This window comes from Marmota monax, unplaced genomic scaffold (genome assembly GCF_021218885.2).
Source record: "Marmota monax isolate L192 unplaced genomic scaffold, Marmota_monax_Labrador192_F-V1.1 WCK01_AAM20220418_F8-fsc00059, whole genome shotgun sequence".
In the NCBI taxonomy this organism is placed as follows: domain Eukaryota; kingdom Metazoa; phylum Chordata; class Mammalia; order Rodentia; family Sciuridae; genus Marmota; species Marmota monax.
In genome coordinates, this window is record NW_026693595.1 from 3,909,450 (window position 1) to 3,923,043 (window position 13,594).

The following is a 13,594-nucleotide window of genomic DNA, read 5'->3' on the forward strand; positions in this document are numbered from 1 at the left end:
GTGGCAGGGCCTTGTTCAAGCTTTTTAGTTTGGCCCAGATATTGGGGTAGCTCTGAGAGAGGAAATATGTCATAAGGACATGATGGCCATCCAGGGTTTCGGTATCTAGGTTACTACTGAAGGGCTTTTGTAAGCCGACCCAGAAATTTTGATGGGGTCTCCTCTTGCTTTTGAATAATCTTTTGTAATTTTTGGAAATTGACAGCCTTATGTGACTCTTTTTTGAGCCCAGCAATAATACATGCAGAGAATCGGTCCCTACTCTGTATGCCAGCTTGTGTATGATCCCAGTCGGGAGTTTGATCTGGGGCAGCAAGTGGCCCCAGAGGGTGATTGGGATTAACTTGGTGAGTTTCATCTGCATGGACTCTGGCAAGTTCCCAGACTCTGGTATGTTCCTCAAGAAGGAGAGTACTAGCCAATAACATATAAATGAGGCTAAAAGCCTGGAGGACCCATTGAAACTCTGTTCTGTGGTGAATGAGCCCAACCTTCGCTCGAGTTGCATGAGGTCATTTATAGAGAACGGGACATGTACCCAGATAATGCCCTCAGGTCCAGCAACCTCTCTTAAGGGGGCCATGGTTTGTGGGACTAGGGAGTGGAACCTAGTTTGGGGGGACTAAAGGTGTCGGCTGAGTCAGGGGAAGCACCTGAGGGGTTGGATGGAGCCAACGGGGGAGGTTAATAGGGAGGGGATTCATCTGCTGGATAGGTCAGGTGAGAACGAAGAAGAGAAAAAGCCTCAACATAGGGGATCTCCTTCCACTTTTTCGAGCATTCGCAGAAGTTTAACAGATCTCTGAGAATTACAGGGTATAGGGATCCTCCTGGGGGCCATTGACTTTGATTGTCTAATTGATAGTAAGGCCAATCTTGTGTGCAGAATTTAATAAGGGGGAGTCTGTAGGGAGGGAAGAAGAGGCCCCATAGGTCAGGAGAGGGAAAAGGGTGGTTGAGAGAGAGAGAGAGAGAGGAGTGCCTGTTCTTCCACCCCTCAGGACCTCCTGCTCATGAACCAGGCTCCAGAGAGTCTACCGTAACCAGGAAGGTTGTGGTGAGGTGCGTTCTCTCCTCCAGATTGGGGGTCAGAAGTTTGCCAGACAATCACGGTCAAAGTCCCTGTGTAGCCCTTCTGAAGTTGGATACCTGATAGGGGAACTCACCTACTGAAGAGCCGGTGTTGTGTGAGTAGCAGCAGCGCTCGAAAGAGTGGACCAGGACAGCAAGCCTTGAGACAGGGGGCCCTAGAGCAATGAGGCATTCCCCCTCCTGGGTTTCAGCACCAATGAAAGAACGAACAAGACTCCCTGTCGGAGAAAATGCTCGTTTATTGAGGAACAGCTCTGCATATTTATAGAGCCGGGGGTGGTTTGACAGTTATGACAGTTTAATGGTTGAACGGTTTGACAGTTGGCATGGGGTGCTTTCTGATTGGTTGGGGGATCATGTGAGCCAGCAGGGCTAGTCTGATTGGTGGGTAAGGATCGTGTGAGCCAGCAGGCAGGGCTCACCATTGGACAGCTCTTTTTTGGGGATGGGGAAGTTAGTCTTTGGAGCCTGGTCGACTCCCAACAGAACTACTCCTGTGGTGATTGCCAATGCAATATATCTTCACTGTAAGCTGGCTGACCTGAAGAGAGACCAAGAAGTGGCTGAGACAAATGTGCCCAGTGTCTTCTCTAAAACTCATCAGATTGAAATGTTGCTAATTATCCTCTGGAGTGAAGTGAATGTGAAGGTAATCTAGTAAGTCAGAAAGAGCCACAAGAAAACATAAAATGATTTAATCAAATCCAGGTATGATTACAGAGGTGTCAAGGGGAAAGGTGTACAGTTTTGAGTATGGGTCTAGAAGGTAGGATATTAGTTATGTGATGCTTCAGATCCAAATAGATGTTATGGATGGATTATCTATTATTTGGAATTTCTATCTTTCCCTATGCTACCCTTTTTAGTTCATTTAAGAAAGTTAATGTTATTGTAGTTTAGTTATGAAGAATGATTATGAAATTTGCCTTTTCTCTACAAAAAAAATTCAATAGAAAGCTTCAAAGTAAAATTAAGTATTAGAAAAATAATTAACACAATGCAAATTTTAAATCACTTAAAGTGCCCCAATATCTAATATTTCTCACCTCTCAGACCCCATCATTCATTGCTATTTCAAAGGAGAATCACACACTTTAAATAAAGAGAGGAAGTGACTCTGAATATTTTATTTGGGAAAGCTCCTATGTAAAGTGAATTTTTTCTGCCTTCAAATCTGGGTGGCTTCTTTCCAATGTTTCTTAAAGAAAAGTATTTTATTTATTTAATAAGAAAAATTATCATTATAAGAATTATAATTTTTATATGAAAGCATGTTACTCATTTCTTCTCGAATTTTTGCCTTGAATTTCCAGATATCCTATCAAATGAAGAAAGTTCCAATATAGACAATGTTTGACACTGACCTAAACCCTGAAAACAAAACAAGAGAACAAATATCATGAAAAAAAGTATAAATTATATTAGCATTCAAAACTTACTTCACATATGAATGCTAAAAACTAGGGGTAAAAGAATCTAAATATACCCATAAATCAATGCAGTAGCAATAAATTAACTATTGTAAATTAATCTTATTTAAAGAATATAGTTGTAACCTCCCTCACTAAGATAGTCACTACTCAAACAAATAGAAAATAAGCAGTGTTGGTGAGGATGAGAAGAAATTAGAACATCTTATACACTATTGATGAGAGTGTAAAATGGTGTAGCTACTGTAGAAAACAGTATGGAGAGTCCTCAAAAATTAAAAAATAGAATCATCACATACAGCAATACTCTTTTGGGTTTATACCTCCCAAAATTTAATGTAGCATCTTAAAGGCATATTGGTGTACCAATGTTCACTGAAATATAATTCACAATAACTAAGAAGTGAAAGAAACCCAAATGTTTATCAATGGATGAGCAGATAAAGAAATCGTTGTATATACGTACAAGGAAATATTATTCAGTCTTTAAAATGTATATTCTGTCCTGTGCTACAACATTGCTAAATCTGGAGGACATTATGCTAAGTAAAATAAGGCAATCACAAAAGACAAATATTTTATGATTCCACTCATCTGAGGTATCAAATGCAGTCAAATTCATGGAAACAGAAAAGAGGCTGAATGGAGAAGGATGTCAGTATTTAATGGGTATCAAATTTCAGTTTAGAAATATGAAAAAGTTTTAGCTGCCTGTTGTACAGCAATGTAAATGTATTGCAGGTACTGAAGTTAACACTTAAAATTTAATGTTATATATTTATAACCATGATTAAAAACAAAATGAAAATTTAAATATATAGATATATGCAATTTGTAAGAAAAGCCAAATTGGAAACTTTGAACTATATAAATATTATTGGTATGTATTTTTTGTGGGGAGTACTCAGGAGCACTCAACCACTGAGCCCCATTTCCAGCCCTATTTTGTATCTTTTTTTATAAGAGACAGGGTCTCACTGAGTTGCTTAGTGCCTTGCTTTTACTGAGGCTGACTTTGACACCATGATCCTCCTGCCTCAGCCTCCCAAACAGCTGAGATTACAGGCATGTGCCATCACACAAGCCATTGGTATGTATTGCTCAGCTTTTTGCTACTACAACAAATAAGCTGAAATAAAGGGAAAGGTTTATTTGAACTTACAGTGTTAGAGGTTTCAATCCATGATCAGCCAGACCTGTTCCTCTGGGTCTGGAGTAAGATGGTAGATCATGGGGCAGAGCAAAACTGTTAACCCCATGGGAAGCCAGGAAGCAAAAGAGAGAAAAGAGGAAGGGAATGGGGTCCCACAACCACCCTCAAGAGCACACTTCTCATTAGCTAAACACCTTAGCCCTCTCTTCAAGGTCCCACCACTTCCAATAGTGTCAAGCTGGAGACTAAGCTTTTGTGGAAATTTAAACTCTGACTATAGTAGTGCGATAATAACTGTAGCTAAATTTATACAATAATAATTGCAAACAAATTTAAGAAATACAATTATAAACCCAAAAAACAAATAAAATCGATTACCAATGAGAATAGAAAGAAGAAGGAAAAAATGAATTCCGAGATACTTCACCTAAAATAAAACTGCTACAACATTTTTGGCATTTTGCTTTTAGTTATACTAAGAAGTTTTGTTTCGCCCATCTGTCACCTTTCAGGAAGTATAAGAAATTTTATAGGTAAAAATGATTTTTAAGAAACAACTATGAAATTTAAAGAGAGTAACATGGTAGCATGATACATTGGTATAGTCATTCTGAAAAGGGACTTGACGATAAAAACTCAACAATTCTATTATAAGAAAAATTCTACTTCTTAGCACGAGTTGTATTTCAAAAAGGAGGTGAAACTCATACAAAAACATGGTCACCTTATCATCAGCCCCGATTCAGCATCATTTTCTGGCAAGTCACTCGTTACAAACAATCATGATGCCTAGGAGATGGGCTAAATGTGTGTGAGGTTGTACATCATGGAATATTTTGCAACCTTGAGAAACAGCAAATTAGAAAAATGCCTGGCAACTGGATTTGGATATTTAAAGCATTTGGTTTCATAAGAAAAAAAAAAGACTTAGATGTAAATTACATGGTCATATAAAAATACATGGTTATATGTGAAAATATTAATCCTATTTTATAAGAATGCATAAAAAAACAATAACATTTTAAACAGATTAAGAATAAACATCTATGGATTGGGAGAATAAATAAGGAGTAAGGACCCAAAGTAATAAATGAACAAAAGCAGCCATTATATGGACAATGATGAAACTGTACCATGAACAGGAGACTGTGGTTAACTCAAGTTTCTGCTCCTCTAATCAAAATAAAGCAGGCATGGTGGTGCTCACCTATAATCCCAGGGATTTGGGAGGATAAGGCAGGAGGATTGCAAGTTCAAGGCAAGATTGGACATCTTAGTAAGATTCTGTCTCAAAATATATTTTAAAACATAAAGTCTGAGGATATAGCTCAGAGATACAATGTTCCTGGATTCAAACCCTAGTACTGCAAAAATAAGATAAAAATAAATGAAATAAGAATAAGATTTTCTGAATGATATGGGTATGACACAATACTATATTGGTTATGCAGTATAAGATAAACAATACGAAATGTCCTGTAGAAGAAGAGGAGAAATAGTCTAAACTGTAAAAAGTAGATAACAAGATATTGTACTCAATCTCCTGAGCAAAGCATTTACCTTACACATTGACAAAAATTTTCACATATCATCTTCAAAGAAATCACTCACGGTGCTAATATTTTTATCATCATTTAATGTGGCTCTCTTGGTAGCATCATATTTGTTATGGCAGGTATTAATAAGGCATTGGTAATGTCTCTTAGGAGGCAGAGGCAGCATGAGCACTTATTTCTATCTACATTTCACATCACATATAAATTCCATGCAGGAAGAGCCACATTGCTAATTAACGTGAAATGAATCGGGTGTTTAAAAACATAAGGAATGTAAGTAGATCATTTTAAAACTTACATCCATTTTTGTTGGCAATGGTAATACTTAATCTTAAAAGAGTGTAGAATGGAAAACTAAATCACCAAACTCATTTTTCTCCTTAGAATTTCTTTCAATCAATATGTACATAAGCACAGTTTTTATGGTTGTTTAACAAGTTTCTGTCTAATGAATCAATTCTTGTATTCAAGCAAATGCACTCAACAGTACAGAGGTGATGTCATTCAACAAATAGAAAGCATCAAACAAAAGTCATGTTCCCAAACATTGTTATATCCAATATGCCCATACTAGAATCAATTCTTTTTTGTTGTTGTTCTTTTTAGATATACATACAGTAGAGTGTACTTTGACATATTAGTCATACATGGAGTACAACTTATTCTAATTAGGGTCCCATTCTTGTGATGTGGAGTTTCACTGGTCATATATTCATATATGAAATAGGAAAGTTATGTTCAATTCATTCTACTATCTTTCTTGTTCCCATACCTCCTCCCTTCCTTTCATTTCTCCTTTGTCTTATCCAATGAGTTTTTAAAGGAAACTTTTAACTCTGTTTATCCTGCCCACCCCCTGCCATTTTGTGTTAGCATCCACACATCAGAGAAAACATCTCCCTTTGGTTTTTTTTGGGATTGGCTTAATTTCACTTAGCATTATAGTCTCTAGTCTCCAGTTCCAACCATCTTCTGTCAAATGCCATACTTCCATTCTTCTTTATGGCAGAGTAATAGTCTGTTGGGTATATTTATCACATTTTCTTTATCCATTCATCTGTTGAAGGGCACCTAGGTTGGGTGCATTTAGATCTATAAACATTGATGTGGCTGTGTCACTTTAGCATGCTGATTTTATGTCCTTTGGGTATATTCCAACTGGGTCAAATGGTGGTTCCATTCCACAGGTTTTCTGTGGAGTCCCCACAGTAGCTTGAAAGAAATGTCTTCTGTCTGTTCTTTTTTTATAGTCAAGAATTTAACTCTTCTGTCCTGTTCATGTATTTATCTATCTTTTTATGGTTTAATGTCTTTCCTGGAGATACTTATGATGTGAGTATGATCTCAAAATTCATTTTTATATATAAAACCTACTCTAGTGAGAAATGAGGGACAATTGGAAGCTTCTTGTAGAGTATTCTTTATAATTATTCTTTATGTGATCTGATAAAATATGCAGATACTTTTGACACACTAGTTTGAGATCTCAGAGTGCCAGATGTGAAATGAGGAAGACAAAACAGTTGCTAATTTTCTTCCAGAACCTTACCTACATATTTGTCATCACTTATCAGTGAACCACAGATTCTTCACTCATGCCTGTGCCCTATCCTCAAGCTCAAGAAAATTCTGTTTCTAGGGAAATTGAGAATATAAGACTACAGAAATCTTCATAGGACTTTTAAACAAGAGCTGTAAAACTACCATGTAATCTCACTCTCTGGACTTCAGATTTGCTAATGACATGAGTAGGATTCATTATGGCAAGACCTTGATGAAAAGAACCAAGGGAGATTACAACTTTCTGGGCACTCAGTGCATCTCATCATTGTCCTCTGTTTCTCACTGAAACTTTCATCCTAGTATAAATTTACATCCTTGAAATAAGATAATATTGTAATGTAGTATAATTAGCCAATTTAGGGGCTGACAAACTCCCAGGGAGCTTAGTAGACAGCAGTGGACTGTAGCAACTGGGAGAGCTTCACTGGAAGATGTGAGTAAGCCATCATTTGCTTTCACTACCAGAGTCTTCTTGTCACTGTGCACATATCTCTTGCTAAATAAAGGGCCCAAACGATATTGGCCACTGCACAGATGATTACACTTCTGGGATCAAAGTTGACATTCTTGGATGTCAACACTACCAATACTTTCATCAACTCAGATGCATCCATGGTGACAGATTTTCTCAAGCAAACAACAACAGTGAAGGATTCTGCTTCTGCATTTAGAATAGGCAACAAAAATGTGTGCTTTTTTTTAATGAATCTTTTAGCTCCCTCCATAATTCACTTAATATAAAAGAATATTTTTGCCAGGAAATAAAATGTGTTCATGATATGTCTGCCTGCAAAACACTCTTCATTTTTTAATATAACTTGCCTCATTATTTCCATTCCATTCATTACCACAATGGGCACCATGTTAAGTGAGAGGAGAAAGGCATCTTCATGTTTATTTCTCATTTCCATGGTTAAACTGGAGATTTCTTATAAGGGGGAGAGACCAAGGGCCAGGAAAAGATATCTGATTTCTGTCCTTGCTTCCAAATGCTCTTACAAAACCAAAAGCATCACTAAAATTATAAAATATGTGGTCACCTCTCCAAGAGTGACTATTATGTCAAATATTATTTTCAGGAATAAGTCACCAAAAATTAAAAAATGAAAACTTTATTTTTGCAGTTTTAACCATAGACTAAATAGTCTTCCACACTTTAAACATTTAGAAAAAAATGCAGAGACTCGGTGTACATAGTCTCCTTTTATCCATGGTTTTGCTTTCTAAGGTTTCAGTCATCCACAGTCAATCATGGTCAGAAAAAAATTAAATGGCAAATTCTAGGAAAATAAAATTCACAAGTTTCAAATTTCACACATTCTGAGTATCATGATACCTTACTCCATGAAGCTCTATCTGTCTGTGCCATGAATCATTCCTCTACCCAGCAAATCTACACTGTATACACTACCTTCCACTTAGTAACTTAGTAGCCATCTTGGTTATCAAATTCACTGTTGTGGTATGTGGTACTTACAAATCATTCCTTAATAGTGACACTAAAATGCAGGAACAGTGATGCTGGATTCGAGACATGAAAGCTTTTGATTTAAAAGGGAAGAAAGTGCATGGTGAGATTAAAATTTATGGTGGAAATGAATCTTCTATCTATGAAATTGAAAAAGGAACAATTCATTCATGCCAGTTTTGCTGGTATACTTTAAACTGCAAATTATAGCCACAGTGCATGATAAGTGCTTGGTTAACATGGAAAGGCATTAAATTTGTAGGTGGAAGACTTGAGCAGAGAATGTGTTTTGATGGATGGCAATGTGCTGCACTAGGAAGAATTACATATAGAGTGCAGGGATGGGTACAGTTTTTAGTTTCAGGCATTCATTGAAGATCTTGGAATGTATCCCCCAATGAGTAAGGAAAGACTACTGTAGTTGATGGAAAACTGTCCTTACTTGATACACAGAGAGGAGAAAATCAAATTGTTGTACAACAAATTGATGTCTTTATCCTCAATTTAATTCTTTTCACATTTCTAACCACCAGATCCAAATCCTACTGTGTAAGTCACTAACAAACAGAAAAAGATGTAGACAGCAGCCTTGTGGTTTGGAAACTACTTGAGGCCACAGGAACTAACATTAGCTGAGAGACCTGAACCCTGTCACTTTACTTCAGTGCATCCCAGTATCCTCATCTAAGCATTCTATCTTGCAGAATTAGACAGATGTTCTTTCAACAAATATTTACAGAACTCCTTAATGTTAGAGTCTAAGAATTCAAAACAAAATTACATAGACTAGGAGGAAACTAGATAAACAACAACAACAACAAAAAGATAACAAAATGGGAAATGCTATTAAACAATTTGGTACAAAGTAATCTATCATTTTTCGAGAATCAAATTAGATCATTATCCAAAGAAAGAACTTAGTGAATCACAAACCATTTGGTGTGTATCTAATTGGCTATCTGACTCCCATTCTGTCTTTAAACTTCCCAGGCTGTTTATTAAGGTGATTTTTAAAACTTTCCTATTTCTGCATGACCTGTTCTACCTAGACATAAGTGGCTGATCCAAAGGTGGGCCACTAGCCCAGGACAGATCTTCCTTAGGAATAGGAAAGAATAGGAAAGATCGTCCTCTCTTTCAGGAGTTAGATCTGTAAACTCTTAAAATCTGAAGATATAATTTTGAAGCCACTGACCCACCAAGTGGACCTAAGAAACCATGGAAGTAGGTCTGAACAATAAATGGGGTAAAATAAATAAATAAATAAATAAATAAAAGAGAAGCCTTGTGACCTTACATTCATTGTTGCTAGTGCTCTCTGAAGACCCAGGTACACTATTATCCTTAGGTTGAATTCCTTCTCATTTAAACTAGCTAAATTTGTTCCTATGCATATATAGAATATTGTTATCTAACATATTTTATGGTAAAAAAATAGATAAAAATAGAAAACACAACTAAACTGTCACACTTGGATTACTTAAGAGACAAGTAGCATTGTTGGGTAGCATACTGGTTGGCTATTGTCAATTTCTAGCTTTCTTTCATTTTTTAGTAGACTGATACTTGATTTCTTCAAAATATTTTTAAAGTATCTTAATAAACTACAATAATTCCTGCCAATAGCAAAGAGTTATCTTCTAGTTTAGATGAGCATGATAGGCTCTACAAAAGAATGCCAAGAGTCAAAGGAATATTTACCTTGGAAATCTTATGCAGCATAAATAATTCTATATTATCTGAAAGAAAACACTATCTTCTCTGATTGTTTTGCCTCTGTAAATTCACAGATGAAATTAATAAGCTACATCTACTTGGTTGGCACTGTTTTTCCAAGTAACGATCTTGGGAGTTAAAATTGAGAGATCAGCCAAAATGAGCATTTAAGCTAAAAAGAAAAAAAAAAAACACACACACACAAAATCAACGCAACAGCTACTATTTGAAACCCTTCCTTTCTTCTATCTGTTCCAAAAGATAACACAGTGAGGACTTCATCACATTTAGTTCTTTGCAGCCTGCTGACTTTACAAATCCTCTCCCATCAGTAGTAGTTAAAACCATTTACTGCACTCTAAACATGTGATACAGCACTAAGCAAATTAGGCACTGCTTTTACAACTGACACCCTGTGAATTATAACTCACCCTGTTACAAAGACTCTTGGAAAGATGAAGTCGTTTTTTTCTCCTGTTTATTTCCCTATGTTTTTCTGAGCTTAGTTATGAACGATCTGCCTCTGGCTCTTGCTTTTTTTTGAAATCCAATGTGTTTTGGGCATACACCAAACACCACCAGTTTGTTTAACGGTGCTTATCAGCAGCATTTCCAAAGCAGAGTAGAGTAGGTAACAGGTGTATGTCTTAGGAGAACACTGGGCTCTCAGAAAGGTGAGTTTCTCACCTCCCTCTTCCTTTATTAGCCATAGAACTTTCATTAAATTATAATCCCTCTTGACTTCCATTTCCTCATCTGCGTAATAATTACAACAGATAAGAAGATTTTAGAGGCTAGCTCCCTTCTTCAGGAATCAAAACCAACAGGAAAAACAGGGCACAAGCCAGCGTGTGATGCACAAAGTGAAATGCCCCAACAGGTGATTCTGCCAGAGTCACTACGATAGTTAACAGTTCATCAGCAAATCTAAGTAACCATGTAATCACTCTGGATTCCTGTTCAGTCAGAGCACTTCTAGTTTCTTTTATTAAATTCTCTTTGGCAGTTTACCATGCTCAGTCACATTGCCAACTTTCTCAGGAACTTTCTTGGAAAATCCTGGAGGCACATTCTGTTCCTGTTGTTTTGAAGGTGAACTCTGACTGAGGACAGGGGCTATAAGGCTGCTTAAGGACAGGTGGCTTCGAAGTCGAGATTCATGCTGAATCCTAATGCTTTTAGGAAAAAAAAAGAAAAGAAAAAACACGTGAGAAGAACATAGATTGAAAATGTTGGCACTGATTCTCAAACCTAGTCACACCTTCAGGAGCTGTTAAACAGTAACAATGGCCACATGGGCCAATTACATAAAAATCTCTAGGCACAGATGTACTTTTGAAAGCTTCTCAATGGTGACTAAGGGATTCCAGGTTGAGGGCCTTTTTTTTTTTTTTTTTTTTTTAGGAAAAAACAGCATGCAAGTCCAATCATCAGTCTCACAAAATCCACTCATCCCATTACAACCAAACATGGAAGGCGCACCTGTGCCCAGAAAGCTGGCCTATTAGTATGAGGAACATGGAGGAGAGACCTAAAGACTGAGAAGGATTTTGGCAAAGCTGAGTGTGTCCTAAGAAACAAGAAGCATCCCTGCCACCACAGCAACAGGGCCCAGAACTTCCCTGCAGAGAAGGGCTTGAAGAGAACATCCTGCCCTGAAGACAGGAGGGCTGGACCTCCCACTTGCACTTGCACGGGGAGGAGTCTGGAGATGGAAGGGACATTTGGAAGCCAGGAAGAGAGAGAGAGAGAGGCTTCTGCAGCCTGTACAGGAGCTGTGAGATTTCCCCGTGAGTGGCTGCATGAGAGGTATGACTTCAGGGGCAAGGGGCTCCAGAGAAGGGAAGAAGATGGAAATCAACCTTGAATAAAACAGGGCAGGAGAAGGGAGATGGAGAGATGGAATCCTTTTTAAATTGCTGGTGTTAGACAGCGGTAGGGTCAAAAGGTACATAGCAAGGAGCTGGGAAAGAAAGAATAAGAGGCTGGGTAGGGTATGGGGGCAAGGGGGAGCCAACAGTACAGAGATGTTGTGTTGCTTGGAGTCTCAAATTCCCTCTGACTAAAGTGCTGCACCAGGATAATATTTATCACCTCTGGGATATCAGCAGGCTAAGGTGCAGGAAGATGGATAGAATGAAAAAGTAAAGGAAACTTAAGAGTCATTTTTGCTATATGTTGCTAGGTAAATGACCTGTGGTTTTTGACCCTCTTCCTGTCAGGGTATCTGCAACTTAATACTTAACAGACTTTGTTGTTTACTATTTTAAAGTAAAATAGTCAATATTCTTTTTTTTTACTATTTTATATTATGCAACTTATTATATAACAGACTTTGTTGTTTACTTCAGAGTTTTGAGCTTGGTAAGTATTCAGGGTTGCAAAGTCAGCTTTTAATGAGAGCATCCAAATTGTTCTTTGGTAGCCAGACTTTCTCACAAAGGGAAGAAAGCAAGCCTCCAAAGTAAATGATAAACCCTGGATGGTAATATATCCCCTGGATGGTAATCTTCAGGACCTAAGCTGAGCTACAGGGTTATACTGAAAAAAAAAAAAAAAAAAAAAAAAAACAAAACACGTATTTCTAAATATCTAAACTCTAGAAGTTATCTGGCATCCTAAAAAAAAAATCTATCACAGGCCTACAAACCATAGACATTCACTCACCCACTTGCAGAAATTTTGCTAAATGGCATAAAATCATGTCACAGTTAGCTACCAAAATAATGTTTTATTTCTAATGTTTTACAATGAAGCGTCTCCTTCTCTGATGTATAGAAACTCATATTTGATTAATTTGTGCAAGTACCTAATCACAGACTATTGATAATTGCCTGAGAATGTATGATTTGAAAGGTTTGTTGGGAGAGAAATGTATTCATTTGCCTCGACCTGCGACTCCATCAGTCAGGGTCATGCCAGGTAAATTGGGCTGGCATGAAATAACCACACAGACTCAGAAAGGACCTTTTTCTTGGGGTTCAATGATGGCTCTTCTGATCCAGCTCCCACAAGGGAGGCAAAAGAGGCAGGCAAAAGAGAGAGAGCATGCCTGAAGCCCTATTTATTGGGAGGAAGACACTGGAGAAAGTTCCACCCAAATAAGGCAAAGGATTGGGCATCAGTGGGTTGCTTGGTGCTGTCTTATGGTCAGCAGATGACTGACATCTTGGAAGACCATATCTATCTCAGGGGTGCTGTGTGGGATCAAAGGCAGAACAAGCAAAAAAGACACACAAGTCACACAGCTCAACCAGAGCAGTGACATCAGTCCAGTCCCCTCATGTGCTCAAATGTGCATAGCTCACACTACACAGCCCATGGCTGGCTAGAGACACTCATTGGTTAAAAGAAAATTCTATTCCATGGTAATAAACGTGGGGCTAATGTTTATAGAGTGCTTGCAATAAATAGACATTTTAAAGTACTTTTTATATTATTTTAATTATATATAAGAAATTTTTTAAAATTATATATAAGAAATTAAATATAAGAAATTTTTTCTCTGTTTTATATATGACTGATGATGAGGCCAGAGAAGTTTCAAAATTTGTTCAGGCTAATGGCATGTAAATAGTTGAAAGAAGATTTGAACCCAAATCGTTTAGTACTTGTG

The 13,594-nt window shown here is 37.4% G+C and overlaps 1 protein-coding gene across 3 annotated transcripts in view; it reads left to right on the forward strand.

Moving 5' to 3' along the window:
- The first annotated feature begins 11,542 nt into the window (after positions 1-11,542).
- Aldh1a1 (aldehyde dehydrogenase 1 family member A1) overlaps positions 11,543-13,594 on the forward strand; it is a 142,698-nt gene continuing 140,646 nt past the window's right edge. Inside the window, exon 1 of one of the 3 annotated variants that reach the window (XM_058584004.1) lies at positions 11,543-11,787. Coding sequence is in view for 1 of the 3 variants with exons in the window: in XM_046459406.1 (XP_046315362.1) it covers positions 11,781-11,787 (7 nt within the window). In the remaining 2 variants the exon portion in view is untranslated. The remainder of the gene's footprint in view (positions 11,788-13,594) is intronic. The other 2 variants (XM_058584005.1, XM_046459406.1) reach the window with 2 other exon arrangements.